The sequence below is a fragment of the Xyrauchen texanus genome, chromosome 29, assembly GCF_025860055.1.
Source record: "Xyrauchen texanus isolate HMW12.3.18 chromosome 29, RBS_HiC_50CHRs, whole genome shotgun sequence".
NCBI lineage: Eukaryota > Metazoa > Chordata > Actinopteri > Cypriniformes > Catostomidae > Xyrauchen > Xyrauchen texanus.
Window position 1 is genome coordinate 36385304 of NC_068304.1, and position 26115 is coordinate 36411418.

At 38.7% G+C, this 26115-nt stretch overlaps 1 protein-coding gene across 1 annotated transcript; it reads right to left on the reverse strand.

The window, feature by feature from the left end:
* Positions 1-24981, reverse strand: LOC127623165 (P2Y purinoceptor 3-like). The gene is made up of 2 exons (XM_052097464.1): positions 24844-24981; positions 1-4454 (listed from the first exon to the last, which is right to left on the reverse strand). The coding sequence occupies exon 2, from the start codon at positions 4429-4431 to the stop codon at positions 3454-3456; it is 978 nt and encodes a 325-aa protein (XP_051953424.1). The 5' UTR covers positions 4432-4454; positions 24844-24981; the 3' UTR covers positions 1-3453.
* Positions 24982-26115: the final 1134 nt, after the last annotated feature.

The window sequence follows — 26115 nt, forward strand, 5'->3', positions numbered from 1 at the left end:
TCATAGGTTGTTTATATGTTCTTCTTGAAACATTTTATTAGTGTAAATGATTTTACTGTGTAAATGATAAAAGCTTAATTAATGCTTTGACCATAGATACCACCGTTGTTGCCATGGTAAAATCTGCCACCTACTGTCAGCGCGTGCGCATTGCTTTTAGATGTTTTTCTTTCAATTCTCACTATGCCTAATCATATTTTATAAATAAAATGTATACATTCATAAATAAAATGTATTACATTTACATACGTATGCATGATAAAAATACCATTATTATGTGTATGAATAATTTTTCTCTCATTACAGAAATTAAAATGACATTAGACCTACTATTATTATTATTATTGCAAAACAAGAATTTGAGGGGAAATATGCTTAACTGTCAAGAAGTTAATGCCACAATGCAATAAATATTAAATGAATACAAAAGGCTTTATTTTCTTTATGCAAAATTAAACATTTCATTTTATTATTTTATTTAAATTTTTTTATGTAAGGTGTAATGTGACCAGAACATGGTCTTGACAGACTTTGCAAGAAACCAAATTAGTTACTATTATTACATATTAAATATATTGTTATGCATCAAAACAATTCAGTTATAAAGACGTTCATTCACATTAAAAGAAAAGGGTTGCTCTCCACCCTTAAAATACAAAAGCAAAATACAGTAATTTTAAAAAGATACAGTATACGAAAATTGCACATACATAATACTGGCCAATACTGACTAAAACGACTGCTGCCTTTGTTTTGAAGTAAAAACACTGTGTTTTATAATTGAAAGTGTTCAACTGTTCATGGTACAGAGTGTGTTGATGCTTTTTCTTGTTTGTATTGATACAGTCATTGTAGTTTTCTGCCATTTTGAAGCGTGCCATCAAATACAAATATATTACAATCCAAATGATGTCTACAACTGCAATTAAATTGCCCTGTTCATAAAAAAACAGGCCTTGCCAACTGTTTCTTTGTAAGCTTTGATCCTCAATCAAGATATGTACACATGTTGTCGATAATATTATATACGTTTCTTGTTGGACAAAACATCGTCATATACAGGATGTACAGTTGTCCAACGTGTCAGTAAGACATCACACACAATCATTAAGATAATGTGCTGCAGATGCAGTATGTTGCACAGATGGTGCTATTGTTTGCGTTCAAATCGTTTCAAGTCAGCCCTACAATTTATTATTGCAGAAACAAATACTGTTGTAGCTGATGTGTATTATTTTCAATGTTAAAATTCTCAATGCATAGTCAAATATGAGAAAGCAATTTGCAAGGTTGATTTCACCTATAAGTGCAACACTTCTACTGACTGTCTCAGATACAGTTCACTTTCATTGTGTGGAAGAAAAATATGCCATATGAAAGTGAATAGTGAGTCAAACATTCAGTCTTTTATGTTCCACAGAAGAAGAAGAAAAAGTCATACAGGTTTGGAACAACATGAGGGTGAGTGAATGCTGAATATATATATATATATATATATATATATATATATATATATATATAAAAACCTATATATTCTATTTTGAGTAAACTACACATTTAACCTGTCACAAATGCTTTTTGTGCAGTGTTGGAGAAGCTGCTTTGAAACTGTAGCAAAGTCCCTTTAAAGATACGTTGGGCGCAAGTGAATCATTTAGTTCATTTACATGAACCGTCTGAAAGAACTGACTCACTAAAGTGAATTCAAGTTATTGGAAATGCAACACTATTGTGAAAATAGCTGAACTACTTTTAACGTTCCTGAAAAACGTAGGGTGAATTTCAGATGGCATTTTTGCGCCCCTGAAGGGCACTGCGAGAAGGGGGCGCCTCTCAAACAGTTTTTGCACACAATATTGATTAAAGTCAGTGAGTACATTTAACTAAATATTTCAGTCAATACAGTAATCTTAACTTACAAATCTGATAAACATGGTACTTAAAACTTATGAAAAGTAAATGAACATTTTATGAGAACATTTCACATATTGAACTTTCTTAATAAACACTTAACACGTATAAATACAGAAGCCTTCCACATAGAAACAAGCCTTCCACATAGAAACAAGAAACTTGTTTGTGAAACAAGTTTCACAAACAGTGAAACCATGCAAGCTCATTAATCATTCAAGCAGGCTGCATGCTGCAAAAAATTAAGTAAAATTTACTTATTTTATTTACCTCCGAAGTACAAGATTTTATACTTAAGGAGTGTTACATTATGATCCATTGTAAACATAACAAATGATCATAAATAACATTTACTTAAGCAAGATAATTAATTTGATACATGTTTGAAAAGAGCAAATGTCGAATTTACTTAATATTTTTAAGTTTACACATAAATTAACTTATTCAACGTAGAAAGTACTTACTCTTCTGCTATATTTACTTCAACACACAGTCATATAATTCAGGGGTCGTTCCAAACGAAAGAAAGAAAATTAATCTTTTAACGAAGACTGTTAGCGAAAGGTACATTCATTCAGTATTGCCATGCTCTCTTCAGAGTACCCACATCCAAGGCTCTGCCCTTCAGAGTGAGCAGGGTATAGGGATGACCACATTCAATTAGAATTCGCCCCTAATTAGGTTAGTAGTGTTGCTACATTTAGTTAGGCTAACTACTCCTAACATTGCTTATGTGTAATGAAAACACTGAAACATAAAACAACAATCTGTTTTAAGTTGTACATCCTTCAGCAATTATGTCCAACCTTCAAAGTACAGGTAGCAGGCTACTACATGCTTCATAGTTTTATGTCACTATGTACATAGAATACCAATGGGATATTGTAGAATAACATATAACATATGATTTGTTATATGTGTTGTTACAATACCACCATTTCAGTGGTCAATACCATTACAAGTAAACTTTCACAATTTTCACTACCGGTTTCAATACCAAACCAAAAATTAACATGCTATTAAACGCACTACTTTATTTACTTACTTACTTACACTGACACCTAGTGGCTTGAATGCAACATCATTTAAAATCTATAGTTTTCGGTTTCAGATGCCATTGTAGAAACTTAGTATTCACAGTCAGCCATGATTACTTTAATCAGTGAGTGAAAGTGTCCAAAACCAGGACATGTCATGTGATTCTAATATGGCAGCCCCCATGTGTGGACCCTCTCCATGTAGAATAAAACAGCTTCTATAAGGTTACTGATACGACTTGAGTCTTCATGATTTCTTACATATATTGCACAATTACAATTCATGTCTTTGGGAGTTAATTCTTTTTAATGAAGATAATTATTGAGTGCATTACGAGCATCTGAAAGCAGCCATCTATCAGTCAGACAGTGCAAAGGGCAGCACATGGTACTAACTGGTAATTAGTATGGACTTTGTGCCAAAGTACTGGTCCTTTTGACATCCATTCCACCTACTAAGTGTTTTTTTAATAATTTTAGATCCACCCACAAAGGTGTGGTTTCATCACACTTTGGAACTCTTCTCTTTAATGGAGGTGATCTTCAGCAGCAAGCTCTTCGTAGTGCGTCTGTACTTTGGTTGGGTGAAGTAGAACAGAATGGGATCTAGCACACTGTTCATACTGGCGAATGGTCTCGTGCTTTTGTAGACCACTGACAAGAGGTTCCTCATTTCACAAGGAGCTGTAGGAAAAGTCCTGACCAACAAGTAGAGCGTCTTTGTCACATGGAATGGCAAAAAACTGATGGCGAACACCAGCATTACGATTATAATCATCTTAACGGCTTTACTCTTCTTCTCCGTGGCAGAGTCACCTCTGGCTACGCCAATCTCACAAAGAACCCTTGCCATTTTACAGTACAGCACCATGATCACCAGGAATGGCAGAACAAAACCCATGCAGGTCAAGGCGATGCCGTAGGGGAAGTACTCAGGTGCACGATTGGGAACGCTGAGGTCGTAGCACACTGTACGGTTGCGTTGGATTCCGGTTGAGGCAAACTCAAACGTTGGGGCGCAGAGCACCACAACAGCCACCCATACGCCAGCGCAGATCATCCACGTCAGCCTGCGTCCACCTCGTCTGGGCCACTGCGTGAGTGGATGGCAGATCCCGAGGTAGCGTTGTAAGCTGATGCAGGTGAGGAAAAAGATGCTTCCATGTAGGTTGCTGTAGAACTGAAAGCGAACCATGCGGCAAGTGAAGTCGCCAAATGGCCAATAGTCCCAGCTGGCGTAGTTGTATATGAGAAGAGGAAGTGAGCAGACGTACAGGAAGTCAGCCACAGCAAGGTTGAGCATGTAGATCTGGCTGCGCGTCAATGTGTGACGGGAGCCCCAGATTCTCAAAATGATGATGAAGTTGAGAGGCAGCCCGAAAATGAAGACCAAGCTGTAGATGGATGGGAGGAGGTAGCGTTTGAAGTCCTCCTTGTAGGTGCAGGAAGGCAGAATGGAGCTGGAAAGGTTAAGAGATGTCATCTTAATGGAGACTGCCTCACATTCTGAAAAACAGAAGATAAAACCAATCATGTATGAATATAGGAGTGTAAACAGATATACAGATTATGCTTTAGCATTATTATTTAATTGCCCTTACAATTAATAGTGAAACTTGCCAAGCTAAGCATCACTATTTCTATTGGTCATACTTAGGGTTCGAGAGTTTTGGAAACCCTTGATTATGCATTTCTTCCCAATTGTTTCGAGTTCCCTCGCAATAGCTTTATGAAAACCATGGTTCTACTACAGTAACCATAGTTCAACTATGGGGTTTGTAGTAAAACCACACCAACCACAAAATTGACCATGGTTTTTACTACAATAATCAACTTTTTACCATAACATTTTTAGTAAAATCATAGAAAATCTATGGTAATAAAGCTTTTTAGAAAAGTAATACATACAGAAAATTTGCATACTATGCGTAGTAGTTTACATCCTGCAGAAATAGTAAGAAAACAGTCCAAAAACAGCCAATAAAGTGGCCAAAATAAAGGAAGTAAAAAATGTAATTCTGTTTGTACTTGTTGTCATCAACTGTTGTGCAATTGTGCAGTTATGACAATATGGGACAGGAAAGCATCACCTGACCAGCAGTGGAGTGCGTGTTTGTGTGTCATGTCAGGAGGAGATAGAGGTCTTAGTCGCAGGGACAAACATGAAGTGGGACACTTAACGGACATATGTGTGAACCGATGATAGGTCAGTAATTCAATAAATGCATACCAGCTCTTCAGCAATTCAGATACAGAGACAATGACATGCACAGATTGTGTCAATGTTTAATAAAGGTTTCCTTTAAACAAGAAATAGCCTACTGTGCCCATACAGGGTATCTGATTGGGCACTGATTCAACATGAGGAGGCATTTCCTAGTTTACATGTTCTATTCTTGGCCATCATTTTGAAGCTATATTGTACTGAAATGGTCCTATTAACTGTAAAATGAAGACTGGTAACATGATTATTCACAGAGAAAGCTCAAATGAGACATTATTAACACAGAACAGGTATCTTAACCTTGTAAAATCTCGCACCCACGTGTGTGAACATTGTATTTTGGCTTTACAAATACGCAATGCATACTTTCAATAAATTTAAGCCAACTGAATGAAGTTTGCAACACTCTACACTGCCATTTAGGGGTGTTATGGGTAGACGTGACTGAATCGTCGTGAGCAGATGAAAGCACTCAGGAGAGGTTGGATACGTTTGTTCAGATGGGATCTTTTTATTTGTCCCAGTTAAGGCCAATGAAAGGCAATACAAATTAACAAAAGGAAAAAAAAACACTGTTTAGTAAATAAAGTAAATTGACATGAGAGTCAAAAAAACAAAAAAAAAAAAACAAAAAGAAAAATTTCAACAATCAAACTTTTACGGCTGTTTGAAAATTGACCTTAACACAAGTCACTACAATTAGAGCAAAGACAGACTTATGTCCTCTCACCCACGCTCTCCCTGACAGAATGACAATACTAGACTTTATAGGCCTGAGATCACCCCTGGAATTGGAACATACCAACACATGATTATGGTGCAGGGGTGGCTCAGATGACAAAGACATAAATGCTTAAAAACAGCAGAAATACTACCTCTATAAAACTGGAAAATTGCAGAATATTATTTCTACAGTTTCAGCTAACAATTGGCAAGCAACAAGTCATATTTAACAGCTACAAATTAATAACTCAAACTCCAGGTCATTTCCTATTGACCCGGAAGTCATAGCTTCATTTAAACCCCACAATTGCAGCAAATTTTCCTTTACACAAACAAACCGGAGACGCTAGTATGACAAAGATGGTATGTCAAAGCTTTGTTTCTCTTAAACTAAAAAAACAGATACATACTAAAAACATGTGTTGCGTGATTATTGTAACTGATTATGACTGTAACGTAAATGACATGATTTTCTTTCAAACAGCAAGACATGTGTTGATAGAAGTAGCTATAGCATATAAATCACCGTAGTATTAGTTGTTAAAAGTGTGCACACAAAAGCTACGGGATAACTATGAAGTTTTGCAATGAAAGGCTAGGTTAACCGCTGATTTATAACGGTATAAAGATTTAACAGAAGACATTACTGTGCTAGACAAACACATACAGGTCACATTTGCACTCAGTCTTTGTGTACTAGACTAGGCAGCATATTGCTGCCGTGACGGTAGCTATGCGCCCCGTCACACACCCCCCCCTTAAGAGAGAACGTCTAGGTCCATCTCATGACGTGAAAGAAAGTCAGCAACAACGTTATCCTTTCCCGCTCTATACCTCACAGTAAACCTGTATGGCTGCAAGGACAGGTGCCATCGGGTGATTCTGGAATTAAAGTCACGCATACGGTGCAGCCATTGCAAGGGCCTGTGGTCTGTCTCCAAGACAAACTCTTTGCCAACAAGGTAATATTTTAAAGTGTCCAGAGCCCACTTGATGGCAAGACACTCCTTTTCAATGGTGGAGTACCGAGTCTCGCGAGGGAACAGTTTGCGGCTCACAAACTGTATAGGTCTTTTGTCCTCCCCCTCACCCTGCAACAACACTGCTCCCAGTCCAATGCCCGAAGCGTCGGTTTGCACCGTGAAGGGTAAGGAAAAATCAGGACTCTGCAACACTGGTTCATGGCACATGCTCTCCTTGAGGTCGTGGAAAGCTGCCTGACACTCCGCAGTCCAGACCACCTTATTGGGGCTGGTCTTACGAGTGAGATCTGACAAGGGAGCTGCTCGGCTTGAAAAGTTGGAAATAAAGCGCCGGTACCATCCGACCAACCCCAGAAAAGATCTAACCCCCTTCTTGGTTGTAGGCGGCTGGGAGCTGCGGATGGCTTCCACCTTGCTGACCTGAGGACGTATAGTACCGCCACCCAGGACATATCCCAAGTAGCACACTTCAGCCCGAGCAAGCTGGCATTTGCTGGCATTCACTACCAACCCGGCCTGCCGAATCCTTCGGAAGACATCACTAAGGTGTTGAAGATGTTCTTCCCACGACGAACTGTGAATGATGACATCATCAATATAAGCAGCGGCATGGTCCTCAGCGCCCCTCAGCACTTCATCCATGAGACGCTGGAATGTTGCTGCTGCTCCATGAAGGCCAAAGGGCATGACCTTAAACTGGAACAATCCAGATGGAGCTTTGAAGGCGGTCAGTTCTCGTGCTTGGGCGTTGAGTGGCACTTGCCAGTACCCTTTACACAAGTCCAAGGTGCTGAGGAACTCAGCCTTTCCCAGGCGCTCCACCAGGTCGTGTACACGAGGCATGGGATATGGGTCAAAAGCTGAGATGGTATTCAGCTTCGAAAAATCTACACAGAAGCGAAGCCCCCCATCTTTTTTTGGCACCAGGACCACGGGACTGCACCACTCGCTGTGTGATGTCTCGATCACCCCCATTTCCAGCATCGCCTCCACATCCTGCTTCAGCGCGGGGATCAGTCGCGCTGGAACCCTGGTGGTGGTCTGCCGAATAGGACCTGGAGAAGTCAGCCGGATGTCGTGAGTGATGACGTCAGTTCGCCCTGGCTGGTCTCGGAACAGGTCTCTTGGGATGATTTTCTTTAGGTCCTCCTGCTGTTCATTTGTCAAATGGGTAACTGAGGGGTAGGTTGACTTGCCGCCCACAGTAGGAAAGTACTGCTCCAACGGCTCTTCTTCCTCTTCCACAGTCCGCGCCCACAGCTGGTCTTGGACAGAAGATGGTCGATCAATCCATTGTTTTAAGAGGTTCACGTGGAAGATCTGTTTAGAGCGACGTCTGTCTGGCATTGAGATTTCATAGGTAACCTCACCAACCTTGCGAAGTACCTTGAAAGGGCCTTGCCACTTCGCCAGCAAACTGCTTTCTGATGAAGGCAACAGCAGCAGCACTTTCTGTCCGGACACAAAGGTGCGACTACGTGCTGTCCGATCATACCACGTTTTCTGCCTCGTTTGAGCCTGAGCCAGATGTTGGTGAGCCCTGGAACTCAGCTGTTCCAGCTTCTCTCGCATTTTCAGGACATAACTCACAATGTTGGTAGGTTGGTGAGGAGCGTCCCCCTCCCAACTCTCTCGGAGAATGTCAAGTGGGCCTCTCACTTCCCGCCCGAACAGGAGTTCGAAGGGGGAGAACCCGGTGGATGACTGCGGTACCTCTCTGTAGGCAAACAATAGGTAAGGAAGCCACTGGTCCCAGTCAGCTCCTGATTCCGACACGAACTTCCGCAGCATCGACTTCAGGGTCTGATTGAATCTCTCAACCATACCGTCGGTCTGCGGGTGGTAAGGTGTGGTTTTAATGCCCCGAATCCCTAACAGGGAGTACACCTGTCTCAATGCCTTGCTGGTGAAATTAGTTCCCTGATCAGTTAAGATTTCTTTGGGGACACCCACACGGGAGAAAAGTTGAATAAAACTATTGGCCACTTGCCTTGCCTTAGTATTTCTGAGGGGGAATGCTTCAGGGTAACGTGTTGCGTAATCGCAAATTACCAAGATATAGCGATGCCCTGCCCGACTCCTCTCTAAGGGCCCAACTACATCCATAGCAATGCGACTAAAAGGCCTGTCAATAATTGGGAGATTGATGAGGGGAGCTTTTAAGCCTCTTTTGGAGCGAGCAGACAACTGGCACTCTGGGCAAGACCTAGAGTACTCTGCTATGTCCCTATTAACACCTGGCCAATAAAATCTTTGCAGGATTCTCTTCTCAGTCTTCTCCCTGCCTAGATGTCCTGACCATGGAATACTATGACCTAGGTGTAACACTTTGGCTCTCAGAGTCTTAGGAACCACTAACTGCTCTGTGTCTGTACTCACTCGATACATTTTCCCATTATTGATAACAAAACACCTGTCACCCTCCCTCATGGCATCCCTAGCCTCTTCATCGGTCTTAACAGAAGAAAAGCAAGAGCTAAGTGTGGGGTCTTCCTGTTGAAGCTTCTTGAAGTCTTCAAAGACTTCAATGTCCTCTAGCTGTGGAAAGGACAGACTTTCCTGCACCAATGTACCTGCCACCTTTGCTCTACGCTTCTCTGCCTTGGACTTTTTAGGTTTATCACCAGGACAATTCTCAAATGGTAACTCTGACCACACGTTGGAGTCTATTTTGGTATTGGCCTGTGCTCTAGTTGTAACATAAGCACTGACTGTGTTAACACTTTGCAATAGCTCTGTAAGAACTGGCACATCCTGGCCTAAAATTACAGGGTAAGGGCATTTATCCAAAATTCCTACGGTTAACAAATATTTTTGGCCATTAATATCTATGAGAACCTCACTGGTCTGGTGCTCAGACTCATCACCATGGACACAACGGACTCTCACTTTGCCCACAGGCTGGAAATCAGACCTCAAACAAGACTGAAGAACGAAAGACTGACTACTTCCTGAGTCAACTAAAGCCTGTACTATCTTTCCATTTATCTTCACAGGGACAGTAACATCAGAAGACACACAAGATAAGTGCTTGCTAGGGCCAGGTAGGTAACATAGTCTGGAATCAGACATTTTCTTCAGTGAACAATTGGGTCTGATGTGACCTTGTTGACCACAACCGTGACATATAGGTACCCTAGGTGTTCCAGTTGGATTAGGGCTAACATTGGGGCTATTGGATTGTCTAAACACACGACTACTACCACCCGCAGACCTACCAGGGACTGTCTTCTCTGGCTCTCTTTGGGCTGCTTGGTAGGGTCTTCTCCAGTCCTGTTGTTGTAGACCCAGATGATAGCCTCTTCTGGATTGTCTGGCAGCCATGAAGGTCTCCACCAGATCTGCTGCTTGCACCGACGTAACCGGGGTGCGTTCTCTCACCCATACTTGAAGCTCAGGGTACAGCATGCCCAGGAACTGCTCCAGCACAATTTGGTCGCACACTTGGTCCATCAGGTCCTTTAGCCGGGCTTGCAGTTCTTTCGCCGTCTCACCCTCCTTGATAGACTTGGAGCGGAAACGCTGGCGGTAAGTCTCTGTACTGATGTTGAACTTGTTGAGAATGGCTTGCTTCACTTTCATGTAATCCTGGCTGTCTTCAACACACATGGCTACATAAGCAGATCTGGCCTTACCATTCAACAAGGGCACAAGGTACAATGCTCAAGTCTCCTGTGGCCACTGACTCGCTGCTGCAAGCCTTTCGAAGGTGGTCAAATAGTGTTCAATATCTTCATCCTCTTCATACGAGGACATTCTAGGGGGTTTCCACCCCCGCTGGAGGTTTAGAGGTGTGGCAAGGCCGAGAGCAGTGGAGTTAAGGGAGCTCTGCATCCCTGGTACTGGATGCTGATCTGGATGTAGCTGAGGAGTTGGTACATCCAGAAAAGGCATGTTGAGTGGATCAAAGGCTGTTGCAGGGCGGGAGCTGGGCGGGTCCATCGGTTGCAGTCTGGTGAGTGGCTGCTCCGTCGCCTGTGGTAATGCTGGGTCGCCTCTCACCAGTTGCTGTAGTTGCTTGAATTGGTGCTCCATACCTTTCCATCTCCGATCTTGTCGAAGCGCCCCTGCCTCTAACTGGTCCTGCTGATGCCGCTGAGACTCCACCATCGTTCTTACAATCCTCTCCAAGCGATCTGTCCTGTCTTCGACCACCGGAGTGGGATGCTTGGATGACTCTGTGGATTTAGGCCTAGTACCCATAGCTGAACCATCTCTAGGGGGTGCCGCACCTCTGCCTTGATTGTCCATCTTAACTTCCCGAGTGCTGCTCGGACACTGTTTACCCGGAAACCACTGCCACCAAATGTTATGGGTAGACGTGACTGAATCGTCGTGAGCAGATGAAAGCACTCAGGAGAGGTTGGATACGTTTGTTCAGATGGGATCTTTTTATTTGTCCCAGTTAAGGCCAATGAAAGGCAATAAAAATTAACAAAAGGAAAAAAAAACACTGTTTAGTAAATAAAGTAAATTGACATGAGAGTCAAAAAAAAAAAAAAAAAACAAAAAGAAAAATTTCAACAATCAAACTTTTACGGCTGTTTGAAAATTGACCTTAACACAAGTCACTACAATTAGAGCAAAGACAGACTTATGTCCTCTCACCCACGCTCTCCCTGACAGAATGACAATACTAGACTTTACAGGCCTGAGATCACCCCTGGAATTGGAACATACCAACACATAATTATGGTGCAGGGGTGGCTCAGATGACAAAGACATAAATGCTTAAAAACAGCAGAAATACTACCTCTATAAAACTAGAAAATTGCAGAATATTATTTCTACAGTTTCAGCTAACAATTGGCAAGCAACAAGTCATATTTAACAGCTACAAATTAATAACTCAAACTCCAGGTCATTTCCTATTGACCCGGAAGTCATAGCTTCATTTAAACCCCACAATTGCAGCAAATTTTCCTTTACACAAACAAACCGGAGACGCTAGTATGACAAAGATGGTATGTCAAAGCTTTGTTTCTCTTAAACTAAAAAAACAGATACATACTAAAAACATGTGTTGTGTGATTATTGTAACTGATTATGACTGTAACGTAAATGACATGATTTTCTTTCAAACAGCAAGACATGTGTTGATAGAAGTAGCTATAGCATATAAATCACCGTAGTATTAGTTGTTAAAAGTGTGCACACAAAAGCTACGGGATAACTATGAAGTTTTGCAATGAAAGGCTAGGTTAACCGCTGATTTATAACGGTATAAAGATTTAACAGAAGACATTACTGTGCTAGACAAACACATACAGGTCACATTTGCACTCAGTCTTTGTGTACTAGACTAGGCAGCATATTGCTGCCGTGACGGTAGCTATGCGCCCCGTCACAAGGGGTTACATGACACAACACCATGACGTCAATTTCCATGAAATGCTTCTACGGGCACACCATGAACAAAAGTGCCTCTGGTAAGATACCTCTAAGTTTTTTCATTGAAACCGGTTTGATTGTAAAGCACAGCATCTCTAGTTTTGTTTGATATGCCGCTTTAAAATATACATTCATTTGTCGTGCATCAGAGCACTGACAAACTTGATGTCCACATATGTGGAAAATAGGACTTTTTTCCCCTCAAAAGTTAAAAATAAATAAATAAATCACATGTTCGTTTTTTTGAATAACTTTCAACATTAACACATCCGTGGGTCATTTCACTTCATTTTTAATATAATTTTTGTTACATTTTATTATCACTGTACAATATGGTTAATCTCATTAACTATAGTAAATGCATTCCTATATATTTACAGTTCATTTTCACATTGAGAATCATTGGGTTTATCCAAAAACTGAAACCATTTTGCTTTCAGAGGATTTATAAGGAGAGAAAATAAGGTGCATTTCGTACTTTTCTGAGAGCAGTGCAGACAGACAGCACACCGGAGGTTAATTAATTCACTAAATAGGGAGCATCCTATAGCTTTACGTGCAGCTAAGTGCATTCAGTACTAAAATCTGACCAAAAGTTCAGTTTTAGTCTGAAGATGATGTTTGGACTACACAAGACAATGATAATCAATACATAGATTCAGAATTTTATAATGCTAAATTTGATTGGTTGGCAGTGAATGGATGATGCTGCACATTACTTTGAATAAGAACTATTTATTCAGATATTTTAATAATAATTATTATTTTATAGAAAATCAGATGTAATGTCTGTAACATCTCAAAAACAAGAATAACCAACACTCCTGGAAACAAACAATTTGACTTGCAACTCCAGAAATTTTTATTGAATTTATTTTTTTCCAGAAAAATTAAATATACAGTATGTTTTGTAAATGGCAAACGTAGTTCACAATAGCCTCTGGGTTAAATCAAACTGAGTTTTCATAGCACTTTCAATAGATATCAGAGACAAACTGATCAGGTGACACAAGCTTGCTCAAGACACAGGAAAAGAATGAATTGAAATTCCTCTTTTTCTCTTTTCGGTTCTCCATCTGAAAGAGTCAATTCATATTAAAATGAAGAACTCTATTCTTACTATCAAAGAAAGCAAAGCATTCACTAGAACAGCGATTAAAGGATGCCATCAAAGACTCTAGTCTAGTGTGACATAGCAGTTCTTGACTACTGTTTCCTTATCTTTAATTCCAAAATGTCCAACCTAAAATATAATACAATTTTTCAAAATGAGACAACTGTCCATGTCTATTACACAAATGTTGAGTACAAAAGCCACACACAAACAAACAAGCCATGGGTCTCTGTCTCTCTCTCTGGTCTCGGTCTCTCTCTCTCTCTCTCTCTCTCTCTCTCATCTCCGGCTGCCCTTTATCTCTCTCTTCGTCATATTAGTTGACTCAGTGCTGGCCGTTCACCCTCACGGCCCAGCAACACCCTCCTCCTCATCACACTCCTCCCTCGCACGATTCACGCTGGGGCGCCATCCGGACTGGCCTACTCCACCCCCATCTCTGGAGGGGAGACGCTGCCCTTCCAGCCGTTCCACTAGCAGATGGTCCACCTGGGAACCTGGGGAGAGATGAGAAGAGGGAGAGGAGAGAAAGAGAGAAAAACGTGCTTGCGGTCCCCGGACACGCCATCGCCTGGTCCTCAGCCACTCCTCCGCCCTATGGCGGACGACAACTGCTCCACCCAGAGCAGATGGCAGCGAGTCCTCCGATCCCTGGCGGATGGAACGGCTCCTCCATCTTTTGCAAGATGATATTGTGTAGTTCATTACACTTATCGAAGCAGTTCAAAGGTGAAACATTCCTAGCAAGTTAAATTGTCTCTCAAACAGACGGTGTTTTGAAGGTTAATTCTTTACGTAGTTTTAAATAGACAAAACCTTCCTCTCTACCCTAAAACTGAATCTACCTGCAAAAGCAAATGTGAGATGAAAAAAATTAAATTGCTGAAGCAACCACATAATTTTATGGTTCTTCTTTGACACTTTTGACTTACAAGTCGACTCGAACGCGCTTCAAGACCCTGTATTTTTTTAATCGCAACTGCAACGCTCTATCATTTGAGCTACTGCACGACTGAATCATGTTTGAACAAGTAATGTAATGCAAATGTTAAAACAAATAAACGTAAAAGTCATGCACTGCAATAAAGTGTTTCGATGTCGCAAGAGAGCATTGTGTGAGGAATAAGGTGAAAAGCGTTTATTTGTGCAAAAGTGAATAAAAGTCATTTTTATTATTGTATTGGTATTCATTTTGTTATTGAGTATTTATTTCATCAGGATACATACTATGAGCCATGCAAAAATAATTTTGCAAAACATTTTTGTATAGTAACATGATTCTATGAGATCAGGTTGAAATCAAAACTTTACACACTAGGAAAAATCTGGATTGAGTTGACACATGAGGAAGTAAGGATTTGAGTCAAAAGTGCAATTGCACAAATGCTTGTTTCTCTAGCAGTGTAGCCAAATGGAGAATTAGTCAAAAATTGAATGTGGCCAATTTAAGAACCACAGTTTTGCCACACCTACTTTAATGCACTCTCCCATGTTAGAAATGTGAGAACATACATTGGGCAAGAGAGCTCCCGGTTTTGTTCATCGGTTGAGAAATCTTTGGGTAGAGATCAAATTTTACACAAAATGCTCAAAAATTGCATTAAATATGTGTTCAGAAGAGTTGAATGTTAACATTTTGTGTTTATTATGAATCATTTTTGAAGGATGCATATGGATTGCATGTGTGGAGTTTGACCACATTTTCTGCACATGTAAGAACTGGGTATGTAAACTGAGTATTAATCATATCTTATGTAATGATTTATAGCCAAGAGTGTTTTCCAGTTTACAAGTGTAATAGTTTCACATATAACACCTATGTGTAATGAGAATTTTATTGTTTAAACAGTTATGCTTAAAGTCTGGTTAGAAAGTGATTAAAGCAACTACTTAAATGCATAAAATTCTGCGAATGATATAAGCAGGTATTAAGTATGTGTTGAGGCATGTAGGTAGGCTAATGCCCTGTTTGTGTTTTCATTTAACATTAGCCTGAACCGTATTTCAGTTTCATGACAAGCACCATCTCCTATCAGACATGTTTGCATCAGCTCCAGTGTGTTTACCTTCCCCTGAGGCACCACCGGAAGTGTATTGCATCAATAACGTGGGTGACCAGAGTTCGGATACCATGTTAAAACCAGCAAACAATTGCTGTCACATAATGAGTGATGAGAGCAATTTAGAGAACACATTTTCCCTCTAACAAAACATTTTTACTCCACTCATGGTTAGGTTTAGATTTGGGGTATAGTTGATAAAATATGCATTCATCTTCACTGTATAACAGTCTGTACAGCTGAAAACAACTCACCTTTGACATTACACCAGAAAAATGGAGCTCAAACGTGCCCATCAATAGGTACTGCTTTGGCTACTGGGGGAAGTGATTTGAATTTCAGTAAGCAGAGAGCGATTTTAGCTAAAGAAAGGTCAACCTACGGTTTCCGATTGTATTGTGAGATCAAGAAAAACAACACTTAAACAGCCTATAATAAGATTTTTAATGACATGTTCCCATTGTGACAACTTTCCCCATTATTTATTAAAAACATGTGAGCCAAAGCCAAGCATTGTTTTTGTAGCCAAGGCTTTAAGGTATGTGCCTATTCTGAAACTGAATTTTGTTTAGCCATGGAGATACAGACTACAACATGCTGGTGCACCATTACACTACTGTATATGTACATTTTGAAATAGAGAATGCAATTAAAGATTTTCACTGTCTGCATTGGTCCACATTGAGTAATCTTTGCTACCAATAAGACACAACAAAGCAGTAATTTCCTGTTATGCAAACAATACATGCTATTGCAGGTAATGCAATCAGTTAAAGTGGCCTCACTGCTTAATACCTTGTCTTTTGCAGCTTATCTAAACTATGATTAGTGAAAGCATGCCCATAGTGGTCACCTCAAGATCTTCTCATTAAACACCATGTCTGAAGTTATTATCAGAGCATTGCACAACAGAAATGAGACTTTGAGATTTTACTTCACTAGAGTGTCTCCAGGTCTGAGCCCATGTGTGTTGTGTGTCTACGCAACACTAACTCCTGTGAGTATTTAGCAAATGCTTTTTATCCAAAGTGTTTTGCGGTAGTCTGATTGCATAGACAGTTTGGCTTGAGCAACTCTTGGTAAGAGACTTTTCTGGATTCTTAATCATCAGTCTACCCCACTCCATGCCAATTGATTAACCAACAGAACAGAACCTTATCTGGCTTGACATTCTCCATCACAGAGACAGCTGGAATGGAGACAACATTCTGGATGTGTCCAGACAGGTACAACCAGCCTCAGGTACATTAGAGACAACATATTGAGTTTTCGAATATCGGAATATCTTTAACACGTTCACATAATGTTTGAACAATGTAGTTATGTTAATTAAAGGTGATGTGTGTATTTTTTTCAGAAGTCAAAATACTTTCTCCTATCCAATCTTCATATAGCTATTTATGGGTTGATTTACATGAAGTGTAAAAACTCTGTGGCGCTTGATAATAGACCAAGAATGAGTGAAATGTCTGATAAAGTGACACTCCTCTACCCTACGCTGACCCAGGTGCCATATGAGCTTTTGTAAGAGGTCACAGCCAAGAATAAAACTGTTGACAGTCATGTTTATGGTAGATTCACCCTGTGTTCCAAACGGGATCAATCCGCCTCAGAAAGGCCCAATGTTGAAGGGTCGTTCCAAACTGAAATGCTCATGCTTCAACTGATGGACACTTCACTGCCAAGCAGACTCGAACCGGACCATATCTCACAAATCTGTAGTTTTGCCAAGTGTACACTGTAAATTATATTTGTTGTTTTGGCAGTATTATTACTGTATGTATAACTCTTTACAGTATGTTGTTTTTACAGTAATATTGCTTTATTTTCCACCGTGCCATACTGTAGAAACTGTTTATAGTATGCTACAAAATGTATTCTTACTAATGTATTAACTAAATGAATTTAGGGAAAAATTAGCAGGAAAATAATTACAGTAATTTACTGTTAAATTGCATAAGAACTGGCCCAATCACAAACCTGTATATACATAATTTATAGGGGAAATTTGTGTTATTATTCAGTGATCTATTATCAAAAGGATGAAACCCTGGAGATGTCCAGGGATGGAAAGAGTACTGAAAAATCATACTCAAGTTGAAGTACTGTTACTTCCCAAAACATTAGTGTGAGTAGAGTAAAAGTAGCTATCCTAAAAACTACTCAAGTACGAGAAAAGAGTAGCTCATTTAAAAGTACTCATGAGTAGAGAGCATTGAGTACAGAGTTGCAAAACCTATGCCCCATTATAATGAACACTGTATGCCAACTCTTAAAATCCATCACTTATCTATGATAAACACTACATGAATCTGATTCCAAAAAAATAAAAGGGAGACATGATATCAGAAATTAAATGATTAAAAAGTTATTTTCAATACACTGATCACCATTTTAAATCGTAATGTATGAAACAATTACATTAAAATCAGTTTATATGTACGGTCTAAATATCCCTTAATGCTGACAAAGTGTTATTGTTGTGCATAAAACATGTTCGAACAATGCAAGGATTGCAAAGAAATGCTAAATAAGCAGGATCACTTGGCACGTCATGTCCTGCACAATAGAGGAGGTACCGCAGGCATGGGAAAAGTTGTTTGGTACAGGGGCTACATCACACTTAAAAAGGAATAATTCACCCAAAAATGAAAATTCTCTGTATCATTCTGTGTATGACTTTCCTTCTTCGCAGAACACAAATTAAGATTTTTAGAAGAATATCTCAGCTCTTTTGGTAACACACAATGAAAGTGAATCAGTGCTAAAATATTGAAGCTCCACAAATCACATAAATCAGCATAAAAGTATTCTAATCCATGTGCCTTCAGTGGTTTCATCCATGTCTTCAGAAGCGATATAATAGATGTGGTGAGAAACAGATCAATATTAAATTCCTTTTTTACTATTAATTCTCCTCCCTGCTCAGTCAATCTCCACTTTAACTTTCACTTTCTTCTTGGGTTTATGGTGATTCACATTCTTCATGTATATCGCCATCTACTGGGCAGAGAGAAGACTTTCTTGCAAAATGGACTAAAATATTGATCTGTTTCTCACCCACCCCTGTCTTATAAATTCTGAAGTCATGGATTAATCCACTGGAGTTGTATGTATTACTTTTATCAACATTTTGGCACCCCTTCACTTACACTGAATTAACCTAGAACTGAAAAATGGCACATTGTCCTCCTTTAGTTCTTGAATCTTTTAAGCCCAGAAAAAATTGTGTTCTCATTCTCATGCATGATGCACAATTTTCTGAACTTTGTGACTGGTGGAATGTTCTGAAGTATTGCTCTACAAATGTTAATACCTTTATATATTTATAAAGGCTAAGAATACTTATAAATTATTTTATCATCTCTACTTTTCTGGTAATTTATTATACAAATGAACACACTCTCCATATCAGTGGTCAGTATTTTCAAAAAATATTATTATTAAAAATGTCACTGTTTTATTCTATTACATTAATCATTTTAAAGTTATTCAGCCAAAAGTAATGAGTGGTTCTCGTTTCCTTGTTATTTTAGTTTGATTAATAGCCTTTATATGACATAGCCTACTAGAGAGTGCTCAATTTGGTTACATGTACACTTCAAGTCCGACATTTTGATGCAAATACGCTTTGTCACACTATTTAAATTCACTTTAGACATAAATGACTGCGTTTAAATTAAATACTCATCAAGACGGGCATTGGTGTAAAGTGTATTTGACCATTTAGGCGCACATTAGCGCTCAAACATTAGCCGCCTGTCAATAAAAAAAAACACGAAGCTGTAGACGTCAGGAAATAAAAAGTCATTTCATCTAGATCAACCAACCAGTGGTGCTCTTGCTATTGCAATTGATGTAATTAACACTGCTGTTCTAGATGTAAAACATAGGCTAAATATAGAAAACTACTCAAAAGTTTGATCGAAGACATTTCTCTTTTTTCAGATAAACATAAAGATTGTTTTATAGTCCAGCCCTATTAATAACATTGCTTTAATCTCTCATAGCAGCCCAAAAGTCACAGTGATATATAGTTAAATTACAGGCTACGTTATAGAAACACAGAATCTAGTAAGCAGAAATGTTAAATTTACCTCGATATGTTTCTTCAAATTAGAGGCAGGATTAATGCTGATATGTGGCTTGAGCAAGTTAAACTAATGAGAAAAATCGCACCAATCAGTGATTTGCAGGGTTTTTATATAATATATATATATATATATATATATATATATATATACACACACACAAGTATCTCACAAAGTGAGTACACCCCTCACATTTTTGTAAATATTTCATTATACCTTTTCATGTGACAACACTGAAGAAATGACACTTTGCTACAATGTAAAGTAGTGAGTGTACAGCTTGTATAACACACCTGTTCCCCATTCACACCTGAGACCTTGTAACAATAATGAGTCACATGACACCGGCGAGGGAAAATGGCTAATTGGGCCCAATTTGGACATTTTCACTTAGGGGTGTACTCACTTTTGTTGCCAGCGGTTTAGACATTAATGGGTGTGTGTTGAGTTATTTTGAGGGGACAGCAAATTTACACTGTAATTCAAGCTGTACACTCACTACTTTACATTGTAGCAAAGTGTCATTTCTTCAGTGTTGTCACATGAAAAGATATAATCAAATATTTACAAAAATGTGAGGGGTGTACTCACTTTTGTGAGATACTGTGTATATATATATATATCAGATTAATTTTCACTATATATATATATATATAGGTTAATTTTCACTAATGGTCTCAGGTCTTCTGACTCACTGTGTTACACATCTGCATGTGTGGTCATGCCTCCTGAGAAGCAACCTGAACCCATAGGAGTCTTTATATAGCCACAGTGCATACCTATCATCATGAGGCCTTACGTAAATCTCAAACAGACTGCTGACTGATAGCCATCTAAGAAAGAGAATATTAGCATGGATGTTTTGCCCTCCAGAACACCCTTTTCTCTACTGACTGTTCCCTAGGAAATTCTTACAATTAGCCTTCTGTTTATATGCATACCTGCCATTTAAAGGAAATGTGTGTAATTTCTGCGACACAAGAGACGGCAAATGGAATTGCACTTTTTGTCGGAAATAATGACAAACAGAACAAGTTTCTCAAACACTGCCCCCATTTGTAGTTGGTCAAAAACCAGATAGTCCTGCCCCAAACTCACACCATAGGTTGATTTTATGTTGCTATGTCAGGCTAGTGAGACAGCAAACAAACAGAGCAATTGTTTTTTAAAGAGATTTTTTTTCAGGGGAATCAACCAATTAATGACTTACAGTATAGTTATCTCTACATATTAAGCTGGGATATGAATGAATGAAACCTGATTTCTTGTCAACTATAGTCACCATGGTGACCATCAAATGTTGGCTAAAAGACATCTCCAAGGAACATATCCAAGGAACAGAAAACTTGTGACACTGAACGTTTTCCAAACAGATTTTGAAAGTTTAAGATTCTTGAAGCTGTTGCCTCCGCTTCTGAGACAGTCAATCCATGCATCTTATCACGTGGCACCATGGAGACACAGCATGTGGAGGCTCATGCTACTCTCCACAATCCACGCACAACATACAACATGCCGCATTGAGAGCGAGAACCACTTAATCGCAATGACGAGGAGGTTACCCCATGTGACTCTACCCTCCCTAGCAACCGGTCCAATTTGGTTGCTTAGGAGACCTGGCTGGAGTCACTCAGCACACCCTGGATTCAAACTCGTGACTCCAGGGGTGGTAGTCAGCATCAATACTCGCTGAGCTACACAGGCCCTGACTAAGCTGAGTGTATTTAATGTTGCAGGAAAGTGAGTAGATGGTATATTTTAACACTTTGAATAAAATATTATTTGTTATTTGTGATTTATTAAAACCAGAATCCCTCATGCATGATGTCATACCATGGTCCATTGTGGTGCCTGAAATAATTTCTAGTCTAGTGTGAACCCCCTTCGTGTTTAGTTTGGGGCGCTTATCAGCTAGTAATGCTGGGAGGACAGCTGGCCAAACTCCTTAAGTGGAGACCAGATAGAACATCGTAAACCAGCTAAGACAAGCAAAACCATCTTCAATAGTTTTCAGGGGCGTTGGACTGGGGGGGGTAAAGGGTACCGAGTACCCAGGGCCCGAGGCAGGGGGGGCCCCTTAGAAGTCAGTTTTCTATACATACATATTTGGTACGGGGGCCCAGCAAGATGGTTTGTACCCAGGGCCCAAAATTTGGTGCTACGCCCCTGATAGTTTTGATATTGTTCTTGTCAGCAGGGAAAGTTCTGATCATATGATTTTTGAAACAATTGGATGAGAAATATTTCAGTTAATTTTAAAATCTGTGACGTTTAATTGCAGACTTTGGTATCTTGGCAAATCTGAGCCCAGTCTGACACACAGTTGAGATCCCTAAAAGACACATGTGAGATTACTGGGGTCTTTTTCTCAAAGGAAATATCTTTATGTTAAGTCTTCCTTTGATCTACATTTAATCTCATTGCTGTCTACCAGAGACAAACGGAGCTATTATAAAGATCCCATTTGTGAGTTTTTGGCCATATGGACATTTTGGTAATAATCTACAATGACAGTGGTAAAGAAGGTGCATGCATTTATCATACATGACTAGATTGGTGCAAAAATTGCAAACTAGAGCAGGTATGCATTGCCTCTGTCAACGTCAAGTGGTGACATTTACCCACAGAAATATGATATACATTACAACAAACAAGAAACACCAAAATGTATTTTTGGACTAAGAAAGTCACGTTTTTGAGAGTCATATGCTACACTTTCTTTACCCCACAGTTTGGCTTGAATAACCTCTTTGCTGCCATTGGCGCCACTTTATATCGCTATGAATTTAAGAAGGTCAAAAAACAGCGACTGAGAAAAAAAGCCATGGAAGATTCTGGTCTGGTTGAACAACGTCTTGGAATGTCTTATTTGCTTCGATGCCAAATCATTATTTTATTTCTTCTAATAAGACATATCTGTCGTTCAGAGCTGTCCTTGCAGACAAAAGAAACCCATTCACTGAAGCATCGCTAACTTCCAGGAATCCGTACAGCAAACATTGACTTACAATAGGATACTGCCCTTCTAAACTTCCACAGAATTGTTTGCACAGGTCATACATTTAATCAAAAATGTTGGGCAGAATAAAACTTCACACAATGATTTACAACACTGCATGTTGCACCATTACACTACAAACAAATATAATGAGTTGAATTTACAATAGCAGCTGTCATTGAATGGTTTGGTTGTCTGCACAGCAGCAGATTGTGAGGATCTTAAAAGAGACATTCATTCAATCAATCAACCAATCAGTCAGTCAGTCAATCAACCAACCAATCTTGGATTTGACTGTAAACAGTTGTCAAAAGCATATCAGTTGCACAAAATAATAGCTTTTATGCCATTCAGATTTTATATATAGTGCTGGGCAGTAGCTTCACTACATTTCTGAGTAGTGCGACAGTAGTAAACTTTGCTAGCTTTTCAGTAGCGAAGCTATATTTTTGACAAGGTAGCAGCGTAGCATTGACAAAAGCTACACCGCTGCATCGTGCCTTGTACCCGGTGTTTACTAATGCCAGTTTTGAATCAGAACTAAAGATGTCAGATCACAAATGAATCGCTCATTGGAGTCGGTTCTTTACAATTAATTGGTCACACATGATAGGAAAGCGGTCTGAATTTGTTCGCAATTTAATCTGGAAGACTCAGAAAGCTTGCGTGCACGCTCTCAATGGTCAACAAACTCATGTCATATTTTATAACACGGCAAATAAATATAATGCTGGTTTCAGTGGATCTACAATCAATCAATGGAAACCAAACCTGCAAATACATCCAATAGTTTCCCAGCGATGAAGAAAGTCTTTATTAAGTTCAGTACGTGTGCAGCTTGTGAACGACTTCAGCAGGTAAAGAAATTTTCCAACCAAAAGAGTATCAAAACACTTATTAGCCTACACAAAAACCAATTAAAAAAAAGTACCATGACATTACCATGTTTTGTGGACATGTACCATTATCTGGGAGCACAATGTAAACAATAATGTATATAATATAGCGAAGTACCATGGAATTTTTTTAATTACCTTGAAGCACCATGTAAATACAATAGTAGATGTTTATGGTAATCATATATCAAATTACCATGGTAGTAACACAGTATACTTTGAAGCACCATGCAACTACAAAATGGTGCATAAATAGTTGTATATCAAAGTACATGGTATTACCATCTGATGGTATTACCTCAGAAATCACATTATTATTGCCCAGATGTGCTCTCTCTCTCTCTCTCTCTCTCTCTCTCTCTCTCTCTCTCTCACACACACAAGGAATTTGGCATCTTATTTTCATAAGCAAAATAGCTTCCAGTACATCCAGAAATACAACAGCTAGACACAGGTTAAGATGAGCAGTATATTGTATGAATGCACTTTTTATACAGAAATGTGCAATTACATATAAATGGGTATGGGTTTGTAGAGATAGTAGTATAAATATAAAAAATTAAATTTAAAAATAGTGATTTTACATGTTGAACACATGGGTTTGTATAGATAGCATGTCTAAATATGAATTTACATGTTTGTTTGATTGTTTTATGTGCACATATGTATTGCACTTACTGTATTGCACTAAACTGAAATATACTGTACCATAAACGTCATGTGAATACGTCTTTTAGTTGTTTTGTCTATAACAGTATGCTCTGTGCATCTGCGGTTGAAAAAAATGAAGTAGCTTAAATGTAACTTGCTACTTTTTCTGAAGTGTAGCTTTTAGCTTAACACATTTTTCTGTTGAGTAGTTGGTAGGATTTTTCGAGTAGCTTGCCCAACACTGTATATTTATGACAAAAACTAATTTTAGTAAGACTTTGTTGTTCAAGAAATTAGTCAGCTATACATTCAGATAGCCTGAAAACATTTGAATGAATAAATAAATAAAATTCATGCTCAGTGTCTCATAACTTATGAGTTCTATTTTAAATTAAATATTTTGTATCCCTTTTATATTCAATGTTTAAAAAAAATAAATAAATAAAAAAATAAAAATAAAAACCTGTGTAATGAATTTTAAACCGTATTTTGTCCAATTATTATATCTGAAATCTTTTCCTTGTATGTTTCTCTGTCTTTGTATCAGATTTCTACTTTTAAATGTTTGTACCACTAGGACAGAGAACAGAATACATTTGTGTCAATTTGAGTCCGTAAATATGACCCTGCACATTACCATGCATACCCAGACTGCAAATAAAAAGCTGATGCATCCAATCCAACGTTCATGCAACTGTTTTTGAATATAGTTAGGATAACAATGAAGTCTGATTTCAAAGTTTTAAATTTCTTCCCAAACTTACCTCTGCATTAACTCTTGGGTTAGTTTTCCCGTCGGATCCACAGCAAAAAACTTACAATAAAAGTGAAAACTCTTCAGAGAAATGAAGAAAAGAGAAGTTGCGGCTTACTCTACACGCATGATTCATACAGTGACTGCGTCTGTCTTCTTATGTTTAGAACGCTGCGTCATCGACACCCTGCACAAAACAACCCCGCCCCCTGAGACTCAGCTCATGTATATTAATAAATATGCTACAAATGCGGTTGAGCCTTTAACTACTTTTGAACCTGGAACATTCCTTTGGTCGTGAATATTAATTAGGTGACGCAACGGACGCTCTTGTGCGCATACATACACTACGCATACACTTTTTTTTTTTTTCTGTTTATTTATTTATTTTTTCTGTTTTTTCTGTATTTATTTTTCTATTATTATTGCCTTTTTGTATATGCAATTATAATTGTACAATGATACTTTTTTGCCTTCACAAAAAACAAAAAACAAAACACTGCGCATGCATACACTATTTGTAAAATGTAAAAATAAAAATGTGGATGTGTCTACTGCATATTCAGCTGTGAAGAAGTGAAATGTTAACTTGTATGCTGTAAACAGAAGACATTTGGCCTGTAGGGCAAAACCATGTACAAAAGAATAATTTGTAGACTGCCAGATGATATGATTACTTTGCATTTTATTGTCATTTGTTTCATTTAATATTTAGTCCTTTCAGGTGGAAAACATTTATAATATAATATAATGTCATATCATAAAGGATTTTGCATGAATGGGGTTTGCTATCATATCGTTGATATCATCTTACCAGTTGGTAAACTGTCAGTCTACAAATTATTCTTTTGTATTTTGCCCTACAGGCCAAATGTCCTCTGTTTAAACCATACAAGTTAACGTTTTTACTCCTACACAGCTGAACATGCAGTAGACACAACCAGCCGTTACAAGTGTGCAGACTGATTTTAAGGGATATGTTCAAACATGGAATATATCTGCTCATTTGTAATCCTGAGAAACAAGTTACAGCAGTTCTTCGGGCATGAGAAAACTTGGTGAAATCTAATACCTTTAACAGTAAATACTCTTGAGACATCCATAAACACAACCAAAGCAATGTTGCATTGCACATACAATAAGGATTTAATGTTGCAACAAAGGTCTTAATAGATTATGTAGGAAAAAGCCTTACTGCAGTATGTTTTCAGAAATGTATCTGGAGATTAGACTTCAATTTTGGATTATAGGTTGCAAAATATAATATATAACTTTTTTTTTA

Bases quoted from the DNA above. Each gene is read 5' to 3' on its own strand.
- LOC127623165 (XM_052097464.1), bottom strand. From the start codon at position 4,431: ATGACATCTCTTAACCTTTCCAGCTCCATTCTGCCTTCCTGCACCTAC.